This window comes from Emydura macquarii, unplaced genomic scaffold (assembly GCF_026122565.2).
Source record: "Emydura macquarii macquarii isolate MOO-44397 ecotype Brisbane River unplaced genomic scaffold, CSIRO-AGI_Emac_v2 contig_1253, whole genome shotgun sequence".
NCBI lineage: Eukaryota > Metazoa > Chordata > Testudines > Chelidae > Emydura > Emydura macquarii.
The window spans coordinates 94,478,388-94,497,432 of record NW_027131390.1 but is presented as its reverse complement, the minus strand read 5'-3'; the positions used below and the strand labels follow the sequence as shown (position 1 = coordinate 94,497,432).

Here is a 19,045-nt window from a genome sequence, read left to right as displayed (position 1 = left end):
GTATTAAGAAAACAAAACTCAAGCCAGGCAGCTATAAGTATACAGGATCCAGTCCAAGCATGAATGGGGCAGCCGGAGGGGAAGGAGGAATAGGGATGTCAAACCAGCTACCCTAAAATGCATTTTCTCTTCTTTCTTAATAAAATGTACCAGCTTCTTTTGCTCTATTTATATAATGTTAAGAGCAGCTTTCAATAGCTCTGTGAAATGGTTTTTGCTTCCTAGTATGAGGCTTCTCTGCTAATTTATCAGCTACAGGATAATATGCCTGGCAGCACTCCTAAGTGGGTTGTCCTCCTGCTGGGCAGATTCAAAGGCAATTCAGAGCTGTCAATAAGGAAGATCACTGCTCTGTAGGTCCACCCCATAACTGCATGCTTCTGACTGCTAAAGTTAAATAACGGAATGGAAATATTAATAATGTTTGCTTCTGCCTGACTCCCTGCTGGCAAAGGCGGGACTCTGTTTGTATGCAGCTGGGGATGATCTTCAGAGCCCTGGGCTCCCTGATTTACAGCTCTGAATTGCCTTTGAATCTGCCCAGCGGGACAGAGTACTCTCTTATGAAGTATATGGAAGTCTTCTCATAAGAGAACTAGTTCATAGATTTTCTTCATATGAAAATGCTAAAAGCAAAACAAGTTTTACAGAGGCTCTGTGGCTATTGCTCTCTAATATCCTTTCTGATTCTGGAATGTTTGATTAGTTACACGAGACTCTGATGTCCTTGTTCTTTCTTATTTTAAGGAATACCAAAAAAAAAAAAAAAAGTCTGGATTGGAAAAAGATGAAGAAGTCATGAATATCTATGTTTAAAATTTTGGGTCTCCCCAAAATTGGTGGAAATTAAGGATTATGCACACTTGGTTTTTCTAAATCTGCTATAGGAAATTCAGTATTTATCAAGACAGCATACATAAAATTATGAGACAACTATTTGTAACTATATCCTATAATAAATAGTTTTACACCCAAAACACCCCACATTAAATAACCCCACAACCACTGCAGGATGAATACTTTCTACATCTAGATTATTATTCTTGGAAATTATTTTTTAGGCCACAAAGAGGAAATTGCATGTTAAGGATTATGCATATAGAGGAGTCCAGTTTCTCATCCTAAATACAGCCCTAGTACTGCCAGTGTGAATAAACTGAACTGAAACCTGAGCTAGGATTGCTCCTATGGAAAAACAGATACAGCACATTGCCAGAGAGTAGCCACAGTGATTTTTCATGGGCACGTATGCACCAAACATGCTGCACACTTGCATGGCTAAAGGAGCAAACAGCAACTTGCATTCCATTCTTTCTGAAACAGTCTTCCCTTATTTATTTTTTTTCCCCAAAACATGAGTCAGTGATTTTTTTTTTTATCATGTGGTTTCCAAAAAAGGCTGTCATCCAGATACATTACCAGCTCTGTATGAGAAAAGTTAATTGAATTTGATTAATTCCAGTTGGATTAGTTGAATAAACAACTTTCTTGAAGCTAGGATTTAGCACCAATAAATGTGTGACAATCAACTGTATTTATAATCCCTTTAGCTTTGTTGAATACAACTGGGACACTGCAACAGATTTTAAACAGAAATGAATAATTCTGGGAAGATTCCACAGTAAACCATCACAAGAGTTAGACAAAACTGTGTAGTGTATTCTTTGAATTGCAGGCCTTCTCACAAAGCTTAACGTTCACATCTAATGGACGTTTAGCATTCTAAACTGATAATATTTTATTAGAGAACTCCATCAACATACGAGGTTCTCTGAACTAAGGCTGGGTTTCTAACTCACTATTAGTTTGAGGGGCCAGGATGAGCTTCCTGGGTTCTAAAGAAAAGTAGAAAATAAACAAGGCCCATCTCCAGAGGGTCCAGGCAACAGAGGATCTTCAGCAGCTTTTCTAGCCAGCAGTCCCTGCTCTGTGGGTTCAGGAAGAGCTGTGAACTAACTCTGCTTCTGTGTGTGTGCCACCACTTACTGAGCTTGGGTACTCACTTTTAAGGAGCTGGCCTTCTCCAGGTGGAGCAGGCCTCACAGGTATGTGGGATTGGAGTTGACTGTGCCCAGAGTAACTCGTTAACCCCCTTCCTGACTGGGGTGAGACAGGTTCCCGCCACATACATGTGTATATATACACAGTATCTTAAAACCAAAAGTGGTCCCCATTGTCTTTATATTACTTTCTGAAGGGGTTATACGCAAAAAGAAAAATAATTAAACTTTAGGTGGTTGTAGCATCTCTTTTCAAAACCACTTCTATATGCACAGGATTATTTTATATAAACCCAAAGAAAAAAAGACAGAATACTGTACATAATTTACTTTTAGAATTTTATTGCAATCTATTTTTACAATTTAGTATGAACACTTTTATTCAGAACATTCAATTTTTCACCTGCTTTCCCTGATACTTAGTTTACCATGTAAATTAGTTAGCAACTTGCTACTCTTTTCTTTTCGGGTTACCAATGTTTAACGTTATTGTTTAAGCTTCGATCAAAAATTGTACTTCAAGATATACAATCTTGTTGCTGTAAGTTAAAAATGCACATTTTTGTAATCTTTATTGCACAACCATACAGTTTATTAAAACTGAAGTGTTTGAAACTTTGTTAAGGTCTAATGCATTAGTATAACATTAACTCAATGTAAGTATGACATTAAATAAAAAATGTGCATACATCTCTTATTGCAAAGAGTCCAGATTTTTAAAAGTACTTCCCTTTAAATAAATAAAGTGGAGGATTCAAAATACTGTTGTTATGGCACTTCAATAGATTTGACTTCCCTATTCTATTGCATATTACAAGTATGCAGGGTACAGGCTGATCAATAGCAGGGGACTGGAGAAAACTTTCAGACAGACATCTTAAGGCGTTAGCCGCTTTGGATCCCGAGGGAACATAGAGGTCTGACGAACATTGTTTAGTCCCAGGTAGAGCATAGTTACTCTCTCCAACCCTGCAAAAATTAAATTCAGTCAAATCAGTCATTATTTTCTAACACTTGACAACATGAACGCACAGTTAACAATTCTAGCAAGCCTTATACAGTGCACACAAGTGTTGTGAGGCATCAGTATAACTGACTACAAAATGGAACTAGCACCAGAAAAAAATGCAAGTTTCACACCACACATATTCTGCCATGTGTTATTCTACCTCATAAAATTAGTGTGTGCCTGGATTGGGTTATGCACACTAAGAAGGGGGTACTAAAGGGCAAAATGGGGCTCCAATTTCATTGGGGTCCTTTAGGTGCTATAATAATAACAAACAAAAATAATAATAATAATAATAAAGATGGAGAAGAGAGAAAGAATCAGAGCTAGAAGTGCTGTCTTAAGAACACAGGAGCTGCCAGTACAGATCAGAGCAGTCTCTGACAGCGTCTAGAATCAAATATTTCAGGGTAAAGTGTCAGAAGCTCTAGTAGACAATTATGGAATAACCTGCGCTTAGGGGAAGTTTCTTCCTAGTTTCTTAGTGATTACAGGTAATTTAGAACTCATACATACTGCTGGCTGAAATTATGATTCCTTCTAATGTGAAGTAATGTGTATTCATCTACCATCATGTTCCCCATTCACCTAGCTTTGTTAGGTCCCTCTGAAGTTCCTCACAGTCTTCTCTAGTTGTGACCAAACTAATAACTGGGTCATCTGCAAATGTCGCCATTTCACTGTTCACCTGCCTTTCCAGCTCAATGACACTTGAATCTTACATAAAGTCCTCTCTCCCCACAATGCTTTGTTTACAATTTCTTATAAATCTAATTACTGAGCAAAAGATCTGATTTCGAAATTGTTCTGAACATTTGTTTCAAATTTTCTAAATTCATTTTACAAAGATAAAAAGACACACATGCAAAGATAGACCCAAAAATAGCATTGGTTTGGGGACACTTACTGTGTTTAGGACACACAAAGAACTCTATTTCAAAATGCATGAATAGGTTAAATTTTGCTGCTGAGAACAATGTGTGCAATTACAAATTGCTATGGGTTAAAATGCATCTTTAAATTTAATGCTATACACTTTTTGTTCACTTTAATATTTAAAACGCTCATACATAGGAAGCCCCTAAACCTCAATATCTTTGCTGAACAAGTAGCTGCAGCCAAAGCTGATCAACGAGATTCAGCTGAGTAACTTCACCATGAATAAAATAAAAGCAATCACTGGTTTCTCCTGACTTCAGAATTGTTTCATCAAAAGCAATGAGGGGCCTAGAGCTTCTACTATTATTATTCACTTTAAGTCAGTTATAATAAATGCATACGAAGTAGCATATTTTATTTTTTTTATTAAAAATTCTCTTCCCCTCTATTGGGAATCAGAATGATCAATGTGACAAACAAGTAGGGAGTTATTCTTATGCACATGTGTCTTAGAACCTTGTCAGATTGTTCCCTTAATATTTTCCATTTTATGAAATACCTAATGCTTACAATTTAGCTTCTTGATGAGCTAACAATATTGCTCAACAAGGCCACGCCACACATCCAGGTTAGCTTTTTGAATTTTACTCTGAACCCTTGATTGATTACTGTAATCATATATAAAAGTTACTTGAGAATGATCATCTGAAGTTAAACATAGGCTGGAACCTAGCAAAAATAAACTTAAGGGAGATACTTTACCTATCCCACCACCTGCATGGGGAGGTGCGCCAAAACGGAAGGAATCAATGTAAGCCTTTATTTTCTCCAAGTCTACAAAAGAAAAGAATTTTAAATTTCATGCAGAGCTAAGGTCTCAGCTTAGTAACATACTCAAAGAAGCCCAAAAGACTAAATGATTAGGTGTGTCCATAATGATTTTACAAAACAAAACTGGGCAATGAAGTTATGAAACCAGATGTGGGTCTGTAGCCATCAAACAGATGCAAATAATGAAGCACTATCTAGAACCTATGACTTTTATTCTCTTTAATTTATAACCAATGAAACTCCATGAAGTCCCCTGATCTGATTACTTGGGGAACGCCTTCTATAATGGTACAGCAGCTAGGCCTCTACTGTACATCATAATGATCTTAACCTTTACAGAGCTGAGAAATATAGTGGAACATGCATGCTGGTACACTGTACTGAGAAGATGAAGATCTGCGTACTCTCTTCAGCCTCTGCATCTCCTCACTGCCACCAGCACAAGCCCCCTGCCAGTTGCTGCTCCTTATGTCCAAGACGAATCCACTGCTATCCTACTTGCTTCCCTTCACACAAAGTACCCTACTCAACAGTCTCCTCACTCCTGCTCTCCACTCACTTTCCTTCTGTTTCCTTCTATTATCCAGGCGGTATTCATGCTGATTCCCTCCCCACTCCACTGATGGATGTTCCCTACATAAACTACTTCCCCTCTTACTGGTTCACAGCTCAAGAGTCAAGTTAGGTACCAGCAGCAGTATGGGGTTGCACTAGAAGCGGTATACCAGAAACCAGCTAGATTTACAGCTGTAGGGAACCATGCCAGGTGGAACTTGCTTCAGGCAAGAGTCCCCTGTCTGTCGCTGCAGAAAGCCTTCCTACTTCCTGTACTCTCTAGAGCCCTTAGAAAATAGTTTCCAGATTTTTCTTAAGGATTAACACCATAATGGTTAAAATGGAAAGAAATGAGTTAATGTTATGCAAGTGCCAGTATTACTGTTGCAATATTGCCCCACATTATGGTATCAAATTCTGTCCCAAAATCTTCCTTTAAAGGTATAGAAAAATATTCAGAACTCTTGATAAAAATGATTCAGACAAGGAGTATGCCTGTCATGCCTGAAACTAAAGACAGAAATAGACAGGAAAAAAAGGTTTCATTTCATGCTTCAATTTTGAACTGTTCTCTCCCTCATTACCAATGCTTTGCACAGATTGTGGAAGTCATATGGAAAAACAAATTCTATCTCACAATTTTTCAAATTTTAGCTTTAAAACATTTTATTACCAATGGCATGATGCTGGGCTCTTTCTGTCAGGAGCTGAGGATCGTGAATTCTCTGAGCCCCAGATAAAATCTCTTCCCCTCTCATGAACATATCATAGGAGTTAGAGATTTTCTGAAAAGGAAAAGTTTGCATTTCATTAGTGACTGAAGTTGGACAGATGGGTGTATTTCCCACAGACAGCTGCTCAGCCTGCAGCCAGCCAAAATGCGCTTTTCAGTATCCTCACCTATGATACCTGATGCAGCTAGGTGACAGTGTGAAGTACTCTGGGCTGCAGCAGCATCAGTAAACTCAGCTCTGCTTCCTGTCATCATATTCAGACAAACTGATTTATGAACCTGAATTTTACCACCTCCCTCTTTGCAGAATCACTACGCATGTATTTGGGGTTTCAGCAAATGTAAATGTAAAAATGCAGAGTCAATTCTGGGAACAATATGGAGACTCCATAAAAAAACTGAAGAACGCATAGCTTCTGCTACAGCTTTTATTCCCCTGTAATAGTCGTCTTGCTCTCCGTGCTCTAGTGACTACAGAAACAGCAGTAATTTGACAGACCAGGCTTTTGCTGGGAAGTTTTCTCCAATAGGGTTCTGACATTAACTAGCTCTGTTTTTCTTTCTGGAGATTTTAACTATCAGATATTGGTATACCCTTAATAACAACATGCATAACGTAAGTCCCATTGGAACTGCAGATCACATAAGAAAGTTTTTAACTCAGCTATGCTTTGTCAAATTAGCTTTTCATAGCAAGACTAAAACTTTGCTTTTTTACACTGACAACATTACAAAACTTTACTTACAGGATTTCCTGGGTCTGGCATTGTATAGAAAGGCCTCACAGCCAGAGGATATTTGTCAAGAATATAGAAGTCTGTATCGTACTGTAAGAATACCAGAAATTTTAATAAAGTTAATATTAGATCAAGTTGGGTGAGATGAGGGTTACATGGAGGAAGCCACAACCAATGATTCTTTGAAATCTAAACAAAAGGTCTGTTATAATTTACAACCTCATCTTTTTATTAACTTTTTCACAATTTAAGGGGAAGCAGTTGGTCAATTTATTTCACCATCTCTTAGCTTGAAAATCAATAGTTAAAAAGGGCACTACTATACTATCTTTACTAGCTTTCTGGACACAGCATTTGTTATGAGCTCTAACATTCTTGAAAATAAAATTCCTTGTCCTAATAAATGCGTTTTTATTTAATTTGCCAATCACGGATTTTCTCTTCACCCATCATTCCTAATGGAAGCCAGACTAAATGGCTATGTTTTATTTATGTTCTTAGTGCACCTGGGTAAATATATTCAGAATGATGTTTGTTAGTGAAGTAGTTGCTGCAGAACTACCAGGAGAAACTCACATTGTGTTTTAGTTAGAGTAACTAAAAATCTTTTCCGGAAAGAGCAGTTTTTTAAAGCCTTATGTTTTTGGAATTTACAATCTAGTGAGATGGTAAAAAAGAAATATTAAACAAACCAATAAAAAGAAATTCAAATATTTACTTTAGGGCTTGCTTTTAAGAACAATTATAAATGTGAAAGAAAAACTGTCAATAGATTGGTGAGCAACAATAAAAAAAATTATACATCTAAAACAATAATTGAGAAAGTCTTATGCCAATCACAGAAAGCTGCCCAAATTATTTTGGCCTATTCTGGGAACAGCCTGTAATAGAGATCAAACTTCAGTTTTAATAAAAAGAGTAATTTATTCTAAAGTAACAGTTACCTTCTCCTTCACCAGACGACCCAAGAGCTTTTCGTTAGGTGTGCTGAAAACAAATATTCTCACCATCAGAATAAAGCAACTTAGACCTTTACCAAGCATACATCTCAAAGAACTAAACAGATTTATATCTGATGGGTTTCCACACACACCACTTTGGAAAATATACTAAGAGTTCCTGAATATTTTTAGATCCTACAATTCATAATTTTTAAAATATTCATCACATTTCTTTGTGTTCTTAAATGAATTGTGGTTGTGTTCTAAAACCTTCCACTTTGCAGGAATATAAACCCCCTGAATTAACTGATATCTACAGATGTGCTTGCTATTACCTTGTCAGTTCCTCTCACACTATTTTGATTAGTGAAAAGCTATAGGCCTGATTCCTCACTGTCTTGCACCTTGTGCAATCATTTACATTTGTGTAAAACACATGTAAAATGTTACCATCTGGATACAGTAATAAGCATTTGCAATATTGTGCCTTTAGACTGCAACCTCTTTGGGGCAGAGACCTGTTATTTTTATTGCAGAGAGATACACACACCAATGGTATTGTATATATGCGAAAGAACAGAAATGTTTTGATGTGGTAAACGTACTCGGAAGTTGTTTGAACACACAGGGCCTTGATCCAACTTCCACTGATATCAATGGGAACTAGATCAGGACCAATGTTAAACAGGAAAAAATGTGAAGCCAGTTTCCATGGTAGGAGAGTTTTTTTTTAACTAAATCATGCTCACACAGATTTAGCAGCTCAGGTAAAGTCCTGCCACTGCTAGGCAGACAAATGTTTTATTCTTGAAAGGAGTTCCATCCTCTTTGTACTTCTAGTTTATTTTGTGTTGGGTCCCAGGGCTTACTAAGATATAAAATTTACAGTGAAAGAAAGGAACTATTTTAATATCCATCCATTTTAATTTTTCAACAAAATATGGTCTCGTTTAGTGGTTCTCAACCTTTCCAAACTATTGTACCCCTTTCAAGAGTTTGATTTGTCTTGTGTATCCCCAAGTTTCACTTCACTTAAAAACTACTTGATTACAAAATCAGACAAACACAAAAGTGTCACAGCACACTATTACTGAAAAATTGTTTACTTCCTCATTTTTACCACATAATTATAAAATAAATAAATTTGAATATAAATATTATACTTACATTGCAGTGTATAGTACATAGAGCAGTATAAACAAATTTTAGTTTGCAGTGACTGCGACAGTACTTTTTAATGTAGCCTGTTGTAAAACTAGGCAAATATCTAGATGAGTTGATGTACTCCCTGGAAGACCTCTGCGTACCCCCAGGGGTACATGTACCCCTGGTTGAGAACCACTGGTCTAGTTTACTCTTCATTTGAAAACATGTGATGTGTTTTGATGCTCTTTGGTCACACAATGCAAAATCAACACCTTAACAACAGTGGGTGCTAGATTATTTTCACATGATTGTGCTACATTCCAACAATATGTATGTACCTTAGATCGTCTTCATCCCCCATCTCTACTCCAGCTTCCCTGAGCATAGCCAGAGCTTCACTGTACTCCAACCTCAAAGTTGGCTCCAAAAACTTGAATGGTTCACATGGAAACTGTTTGTTCACTGTCAGAATTTCAGTTTGAAACCTGCACACATTAGGGGGCAGGGTGGGGGTAGAGGAGAGAGAGATTTTCTATACAGGCAAGCAATAAGTTTACAACTGCAGTGCATATTTTTGCCACTTGAGGTCACTCTTGCGACACACAAAAACTATTTTGAAGCTGTTTCTGGGAGAGTTCTATGTAATCAAAAAACTGAATGTCATCCAAGATAATGCAATCCATTTAAATATTACAAAAGTTAAATATTTTAACACTACTCTTGCTACTTCATTCCTTTTTCAAGAAGAATTGACTGACCAGATTATTTCAACATAATCATTGCCCTTAAAAAAAAAAACCCCTCTGTACTAGCTCTACTCCTTTGAAATTAAATATTACATACATCAAACATTATAAAACACAGATTTCCTTTTAGTCAGGTAATAAGATCTGTGTTTCTGGCAGCAAGATACTGCATAATTTGTAAACGGATGTTAGATTTCCTCCCAGAACTTGCTGAACTAGATTTGTCATGTGAAGTATGTGGCAAAAAATGGAAAATACTGTTCTTGGCTTTTGTGGCAGATATGCTGACTACTACAATAAATAGGATTTTATAAACATTTCTGTAAGAGCAAATATATAGATCAATATCAAAATAAGGACAAAGAGTTTGTATGTGCACAAAAGTAAGGACATTTAAACTTGAAGACAGATCATTTCTGCTTTGAGGTCTTTCCAACAGAAGAACAGTGAGTTTTCTTAATGCAATTTGATATTCCCTTGGAATTACAACCTTGGGTGGAAAAAGATCATTTAATGTCCTGATTCTTCATTAAATTCCAAAATCTAAGACACACAGGGAGAGTCAAGCACAGAGTAAGGAGCTTTAATTCTGAAGCTCTCTTTAAATCAGGTCCCTAGCAATTTTGACAAACTGAGGATGGAGCGCCCACTGCTTTCCTACTAGGACCCTAGGGATCTCAAGCAAATGATGCTGTCCAAGGAATTAAAAATGCTCTATTTACCTTTCTTGAAGTCCCTTGAATATCTGTACTAAAGTGTCCGCAATCTCATCTACCACTTCATGATAGTGGTAATTAAAAGCCATTTCAATATCCAGACCAACAAACTCAGTTAGATGTCTGTGTGTATTGGAGTCCTCAGCTCGAAACACTGTAAAATTAAAGAGTACAAATTCTAAATTGGCCTTGTTTCTTAAGGGAAATGAGTACAACAGTATCTGACTTACAAAAAATAACTCAATCAATCATGTTATGTCTTGCATTAATCATGCATTGCCATGTGTAAGCACGACAATTCCTCTTACCTAAAACCACACACAACTCTTTTTGTAGAGGGGCTGTCCCCAGAGCATCATTTTTGCTAATGAGCAAGACCTACAACATTTGGTACCTTTAGAAATCTTTAGTTCTCTTACTTTAGAAGTTGTTCTGCCAATTTAGAAATAAATCACTAGTTACCATCTTTAAAAGGACCAGTTTTACAGTTCTGAAAGAGATACGTGTTAGTGCTCAGCAGACGCTATCTCTGTTTTTTTTCAAAGCTTCGGAGGAGCAGAAGGTTGGAAATTAAGGCCTATGGTTCTTTGCTCTCAATCCAATTTATGTTGGGGGTGTTGTTTAAATGAAGTTGTTTGTACACACACAACACAGGATGGACACATTTTAGGAACTAAAATAAATTTAAAGCATGTACAAAACTGTATGCATATTTTTAACTGCTTGGTATTGGACAAGTGAAGCATGTTCATCAAGAATCACCTGATTATGGCATCACAGAGTTAGTAGAAGAGCTTTGCTAGCTTATTTTAGCTCATCACTGGAATTATTAACTTCCACTCCAGTCATCCTTTTTCTTCACCTCAGGGCCTGGAGTATTACATGGCAACATCTGCTAGAGAACACCAGTGCTCTCTATCAATGCTTCTGACTTCAGCATTGTATTTTTGTTCCACCAGCTAACCGCTTAAACATTGTCATTATGTCAGTCTGATTAGTCGCCTTTCCTTGAAACTTTTGTTCGGTATGCAGAGCAGAAGTGAAAGGATTCAAACTTTCAGTGTGTGCACATCATCCCATTTATCACAGGCCTGTTCTAAGCCATCACTGCAGCATGAAAAACTCATACAAAACAAAGTTATTCTTACCCGGTCCAATACAGAAAACCTTTTCAAAGTCAGCACAAATACACATTTGTTTGTACAGTTGTGGGGACTGAGCCAGGTAGGCACTACTTTTGAAGTAAGATACAGTAAACACATTGGCTCCTCCTTCACTGGCCGCTGAAAAAGCAAATGTTTACAGCAATTAAAATATAAACTTAAAAGAAATCTGAGGTTGATCAATTCAAGTATATTTGGTTTTGTATGTAAAGTTTAGGATGAGATTTTTCAAAACCAATTTGGGGCATATATTTGGAGCAGTCATTAATTTGAATGGGAATTGTGCGTCTAAATCACTTAGTCAGTTTAGGGATGTAACATACTGGGCATAAAAAGTTATTGAGACACAGAGAGAACGAGAGTATGGAAAATCCTAGGAGCCAAGAACTCTTGCATTCTAATCCCACAGATGAAAATGACTCCCTTCTGTGCCCTCGGGTGAGCCACTTCACTCTTCTGTTTCTCTATCTGCAATATCAGAATGATACTTACCTACCTAGCTAACAAAGGGTGTTGTGAGGAATCATTAGCTAATGTTCTTAAAGAGCTTTGAAAGTGGGAGAGCACTATGTAAATGCTGAAAGATTATCGTCTCTTCCACTAAGATGAGCATCTCTCTTACCCATACTGTCTCTCCTCAAACTCTCATGCACAAAAATTTGAGTTACAACACAACCCCCTCAAAGATCTCTGATTTTCAGCCACTATTTTTGCACATTCTCCATAGAAATGGCTTAATTACAGTAACAATTATTTCTGAGCATGGCCCCACAACTTTTGAAATCTTGAAGACTGAGACAGCTAGGATATTTAAATATGAAAAATAGCATAGACTGTACCTACTTTTCTTAATAGTTTTGCATAAACATAACCTTACTGAAACAAATAGGATGTTTGCACTATTGGTACATAACACAGAAAATGGCACACCTGTATGCAAAGAAACCTTGAGAGCCATTTGTACTACACCATCATTTCATTTTTTTATAAAACAGAGACAGCTGAAGTGAAGGAGGTGAATGGTTTCAGTGAGACTTTGGATTATAAAAGGTTGCTGTTATGGTCTCAGCTGACAACTGGCTTCATAAAATAGGAGAGTTACAAAATTCACTTCTAAGAAAGATGTGAACACCACTACTAATACTTTGCCCCGATAAAGCACCTTCCATCAGAGAATCACTGTACACCTTACCAACATTACTGATGCCTCACAATACCTTTGTCAGGTACATACCAGCTCCAATTTATAGATGGGAGAAGTGAGGCACTGAGGTATTAAACAACTTGCTCAAAGTCAAATAGCAAATCAGTGGCAGAACCAGGAACAGAATCTACATTTCCCAACTCCTAGTCATGTGCGTTAGCTTTATGCCATGCTTCCATGCAAAGCTATGCTAGCAGCTTCAAATAACTTTATTTTGCTCTCTACAGTTGTGACAGTTTGCAATATTTTCTACCATGGAATGATCTTGTGTACAGTACCAAGTGTGATAAGGCTCTTCTCCTGGGGAAGCTGCATTTAATCTAACTGTATATAAATCTCCTCTTGTTTATGTAACCAGGTGTATCAGATTTTAGATTGGTGGTACCTAATATTCAAAAGTGTTCAGGTCCAAGAGCAATTTTTGTTTAACTTAACGGGATCTTTACATGCCCAGGAGAGACAGCAAGCCAGGTCTGAATAATCCTTTGTTGTCAGGAGTACTAACGAACACGAAAAGGTGCAAGCAACAAGCCAACTATTAACATCTAAGGACAGGAGAACAACAGAACACAGTTTCTCCTTTCCAGAAGATACTATATTAAACATTTGCTACATTAAACCTAAAAGATAGTAACAATTTATTGCTTGTTAAATTAAAAAAAATCATAATTTTTCAGCCCCCCACAAATATCAATCCAGTATCGCTGTGCTAAGCAAATACCATTCCTCAGATCTGTAGTTAAATAAACCGTACGGTACCTGAGATAATTTTGGGAGTCTGAATTTCCACAAACCCCTTGTGAATGAGAGTTTCTCGAAAGAGCTGACAGATACCAGACTGAAGATGGAAGACTGCTTGACTAGTAGAGGTCTATAAGAAAGGAAATAAAATAATGAAACCTGATGTAGTTTTACTTGCTGGACTTTATTACTTTTGTATGACCATGGGAATGTTTAAGTTATTCTCTTAGGAATGCTTATTCCATATTCCCAAGTGCCCAAAAAGAGAGAAATCTGAACTGAGAATTACTGATTAGCCAGAAAAGGTAACAAGTGACACCCTTTTACTTTAATTTACAGTGCATTCAGTTATAAGAAGGTACCAGTATGCATTTTACACCCTCTTAAAGAATCACTGAGTTGTGAGATACATGCTTCTCCAAGACGAGATTTAGAGTACGATAATGCTGTAAAAGCTATTAGAACGCTTTCTTTGCACTGAACCCAAACAGATGCAGAAATATATAATGAATTAGCTTTAAATGAATACAAGATAAAAACAATGACCTTGGTAAAACACATAAGGGAGAAAGATTTGTTCAGTCCTTTTAAATAGACCACTGAAATACAGGGCCGTTGGAGGTGATGTAAGATGTACCTGTAAACATAAACCCCCAAAATGAGACAAAGGCATTTAAGATTTCCCACAAAAACTGGTCAAGTAAACGGCTTTTTGTTCCGTCTGTCCCATGTTTGCTGTAAAATGTGAATCACCTTTATAAGTGAAAACTTGAAAAAAGCTATTATAAGAATATTGCTTTTGTGTGTGTGCAACAATTAACCCACTTACACATTTAAGTGCACTAAATATTTCTTTAACGCATTTTTGGAGCTTTGGTGTGAAAAAAGTAAGGCAATGCTGAAAAATACTTTAATACGTCAACACTGAACCCACATCTGATTTCATGCTTGTAGAGTGTGAAATCTAACAGTTAGTGTTCTACAGCTGCATGTAACTACATCAGATAGTTCTTGCAAGCAACTGAAAACTTTTTTAAAAAAATATGATTTGCGTCATAGCATTGTTTACTTCTTCTTTCAGCAGTGCATTTGGCTTTTCAGTTGGAGTGAGGAGAGACTTGTGGTTTTTCACATGACATGCCACCAAACCACATATGCCCATAAACCAATCAAAACAAATCACATAATCATCCGACTTTAAACAGACAGCATTACTGAATGCTTTGAAACAAACCTAGGCTCATCTCCATTGGAAGATGAAAATTTCAGGCAACTGAGAAAGCAAAACAGAAAGCTATAAAATAATTTAGTATTCATTGGCATTTTATCAGTCTGATTACATATTTTGGTATATGAGTGGGTGAGACGCTCTTCATTGCTGGAGTTTTCACTTACTGATGGCTTAACCACAACTGTGCTCCCAATACTCTCAGAATGCGGAAACTAAGTTTTTGAACAGTTAAGATTAAGTCCCTTTTACCTTTTTTCACATCCCCCACCCCACTCATTTTCCAAAATATACTCATTCCAAGAGACAGCCCCCACACAGATGCCAAAACAACAAATTGGGCATGGCAGTGTAGAATGCTGCATCCAGACCAGGGGGATATCTTCTTATTTTGCAATCTGCTACTGAGAAGTTGGAAGACATTGTCCACCACATAATGACAATCCAAGCCATTAAATTTTGGACCTAATGTGTTTGTCAATGCTTTGCATCTGATTAGGAAGAAGATATATGCCACTATCAAAATGCTCACAGAGGCAAGTACCTAGAGTATTCCTTTTAGGTGGCAGAGTGATAATGTTTTATGATAATTTGTTTGATGGACTACCACCAATTCTATGAGAGAGAGAACTCCTGGGCTACAAAATCATGAAAAATAAAGATTAAGAAATGGGATTTTGCTATACCTCTTCCTTCCCAATCTGAAAGCAATCATTTGTTCTGCAGCCTAACACTGCACAGTAACAAAGCCAGCTGAGATTAACCATTCTCTTTTATAAGTAGTTTTCCTAATAATTCCTCTTTCAATTGTTTAGCAAGACTGCAAAGCGAAGACCATGGCTTCTTATCCCCACATATAGTAATAAATTATCTTTTTTAAAAAGCTTAGTATTTGTGAAAATTGTCAGATTGACAGGCCTGGAGACCTGATCCTTTTATTTAATTATGTAATGGTTACAGCATAAGCAGTGACATTGCAACCCTCTCCAAAGTGCCTCAATGCTGACCTGACAGGACCACCTCCAAAGGTGAGAAGGTAGTTGATTTTTAATGCTCATTCAATCATTGGCTTCTCTGTGGAGACTGCCAACAAAGGTACCTATTTGAAGTCCACTGGGATGTGGAAATCTCTTCAGCAGGAATTAGACAGGCCACCAACTCTTTCACACAGGTTGCTAAAGAGCCATCACTATCAATGTGAGATGAATTTAAACTACTGACCTAGAAGTGAAAAGTTCTGTATCTTATTACCAGTTTCCTGAGCCTGCCAGACCTGAGCTGAAGATGTGGAAGATTATTCCCTGTCAATATGAAGCAACACTTCTATAATTTAAACATTTTCACTGCAATAAAATAAGACTTAGGACAACCAAAATCTAAACTGAACTGACTAAAGAAAGGAATTCAAGCTGTCACCCTATCCTTAATTATCTCTGCTGATGTATCTAGTACTGTGGGGTTTCACAGTGGTGTGTAATGCTATTACCACATGTGCCACAATACCTAAGTACAAAAGAGCAAATTAAAGACAGCACCAAGCTCTTACTATGAATTATTTTCACTTTTGCCTTTAAAAAAGTTACACTGCTGCAATTATTTTTCCTACAGTACAAAACCTTCCACTGATATACTGGCAAATTACATTGTCTGAGTCCATTCCGTAGTCTGTGAAGATTGCTTCATAGAATTAAACGGAAATTGAAATGAACACATGCCACTTACCCATTGCAGTATTAATGTTTCAAGTAAGTCTTCTGATTTGGTGTCATATGCCAATTCATCCCCTGTCACAAACAATGGGAAGAAATACTACTAACAATTTGAATCCTATGGTTTCTTGATCCCATTTTCAGCTCTATACTACTATGTTTTTGGTCATTTAAACAATATAGAGTAGAATTAAAATTAAGATGCATTTTAAAGATATGTAAATATATAGTGAGCACATTTCAATCAAAAGGTATTCTGTCTACAATTGAGTGATTGTAGCCATACAAAATACCTAGACAGAAAAAAAATGTTCCAATACAATTGAAGGCACTTAGCATCTTGCAGGACTGAGCTGTAAGAGAACTGCAATTCAAGCTCAGGTGTGCAGAGCCAGAACTATGAGTTCTAATCCTGTCTCTGATGTGGACTTATTCTGGTACCACAGCAAATCACGACCTATCTTCCTCTGTTTCCACATCTATAAAAATTAGGATTAATGAATTCAAATGGATGCAGGGAAGAGAGGATTAATTAGTTGTTTGTAAACCTCTTTACAAGACAGAGATATTAATTTCATGTTCACTACTATATTTTGGACATTAAAATATCTTCAGTCTCTCAACAGCATATTAAAAGTTTAATGGAGCTCATTTTTTAGATGGTAGATAATCTCACAAGAATTGCTGAAGAAAAGGTTACTCACCTAGAGCAATAACTGACGTTCTTCGAGATGTGTCCCCCTGTGGGTGCTCCACTTTAGGTGTTGTCGTGTCCTTGACTGGAGATCTGTACAGCAGTACTCATCTGGGCTGTGCATGTGCAGCTCCCATCTCGCAGCACTGTTGGCACGTCTTCTGATGTATGCACGACCCGACCCCCCTCAGTTCCTTCTCTACTGTAGAGTCCCATACTGGAATTCCGAAGTAGAGGGGAGGAGGGTGGGTAATGGAGCACCCACAGGGACATAACTCTCGATGAACATCAGTTACTGCACTAGGTGAGTAACCTTTTCCTCTTCTTCTTCAAGTGATGTCCAGGTAGGTGCTCCACTTTAGATAACCATAGAGCAGTGCCCTGTATTTGGTGGAGAGACTTCGGTATTAGTTGTTTTGTACAGATGAAAGTACAGTTAGATCTAGCGCAGCATCCCTAGCAGATCAACTGCATAGTGTTTTGTGAAAGTATGTGCTGAAGCCCATATCGCTGCCTTGCAGATGTTAATGATTGGAACATTATTCAGGAACACTATGGAAAAGGATATTGCTCTTGTTGAATGAGCTCTAGTTCCTGAGGGAGCCTGTAAGTTTTTCTGTTCATAACATAGGTTGATGTCCATTTGTTCTCTCTCGGTAAAATGCTATCGCCCATCTGACATCCAGAGCATGGAGTGCTGCTTCCTGTGCATTAATATGCGGTTTCGGATAAAAGGTAGGTAAATGAATAGGTGGTTAATGTGGAAGTCAGACACTACTTTAGTTAAGAACTTTGGGTGCTGTCTAAGGGTGATCTTATCTTTATGAAATACTGTGTTGGGTGGGTAGGCCATGAGTGTACTAATCACCCCTACATGCCAGGCTGATGTGATGGCTATTAAGGAAACTTTCATCAACATGTGGAGAAGTGAACATGTTGCTAAGGGTTCGAATGATGTCCTGGTAATGGTCCTTAGTATTAGATTTAGATCCCATGGTGTTGTGGGGGCACATATGACTGGGAATACCCTTTGCAGTCCTGCCAGGAATCATTTTACCATCGGGTGAGTGAACATGGTTGTGTCATTTATCTGGTCATGGAAGACAGTAATTGCTGATAGGTGTAGCTTTAGGGAGCTAATTGATAAACCTGATTTTTTTAGTTCTAGGATATATTCGAGGATAGCAGGGATGGATGAGGATGTCGCCAATATTTTTCTCTCTCTGCACCATGGATCGAATCTGTGCCATTTTTGCAGGTAGGTTTTTCTCACTGATGGCTTTCTACTATTTAATAGTATCTGTCTAACTTGTTCTGAGCATTCTAACTCATCAGGGCAGAACCAGTTATAAACCATGCTGTTAACAGTTTCTGTATTTCAGAGTGATAAATCTAGCCGTCATTCTGGGAAAGGAGATTGTGCTTCAAAGGGAGCATAATTGGTTTGTACGTTGACATTTTTAGGAGATCTGAAAACCACATCTGCCTGTGCCACGCTGCTGTTACTGTTATCACCATCGCCTTGTCAGCCCTGATCCTGTGGATGGTCTTGGGTATCATTAGTATGGGTGGGAAAGCCTTTGTTCCAGTTGAGTAAGAAGGCGTCGTCCATCGATTCTGGTCCCAGTCCCGCCCTCAAACAGAAAAGATGACACTTGCAGTTTTGTTTTGTGGCAAAGAGATCGAACATTGGATGTCCCCACTGATGAAAAATGTCTTTCAGGACTTCGTTGTTCAGTTCCCACTCGTGATTCTATGCAAAGTATCTGCTGAGATTGTCTGCAATGGTATTCTGGTTCCCGGGTAGGTATGTCGCTGATATGTTGATGTTGTGCTTTATATACCAGTTCTAAAGCTTTATTGATTTGCTGCAGAGGGAGTGGGATCTTGCTCCTCCCTGGCAGTTGATATAAAACATGCACACTATGTTGTCCGTCATTATCTTTATCGATTTGTCTCTTATGAATGGTAGAAAGTGACAGCAGGCATTGCGCACTGCCCGGAGCTCTAAGA

General features: G+C 37.7%; 1 protein-coding gene across 1 annotated transcript in view; it reads right to left on the bottom strand.

The window, feature by feature from the left end:
- Positions 1-2,322: 2,322 nt before the first annotated feature.
- Positions 2,323-19,045, bottom strand: part of DARS1 (aspartyl-tRNA synthetase 1) — a 56,678-nt gene continuing 39,955 nt past the window's right edge. Inside the window, exons 8-16 of the mRNA XM_067549516.1 lie at positions 13,420-13,531; positions 11,442-11,576; positions 10,300-10,447; positions 9,170-9,316; positions 7,689-7,731; positions 6,754-6,834; positions 5,948-6,059; positions 4,651-4,722; positions 2,323-2,969 (exon numbers count right to left, since the gene is read on the bottom strand). Of these exons, the coding sequence (XP_067405617.1) occupies positions 2,878-2,969; positions 4,651-4,722; positions 5,948-6,059; positions 6,754-6,834; positions 7,689-7,731; positions 9,170-9,316; positions 10,300-10,447; positions 11,442-11,576; positions 13,420-13,531 (942 nt within the window). The 3' untranslated portion in view covers positions 2,323-2,877. The remainder of the gene's footprint in view (positions 2,970-4,650; positions 4,723-5,947; positions 6,060-6,753; positions 6,835-7,688; positions 7,732-9,169; positions 9,317-10,299; positions 10,448-11,441; positions 11,577-13,419; positions 13,532-19,045) is intronic.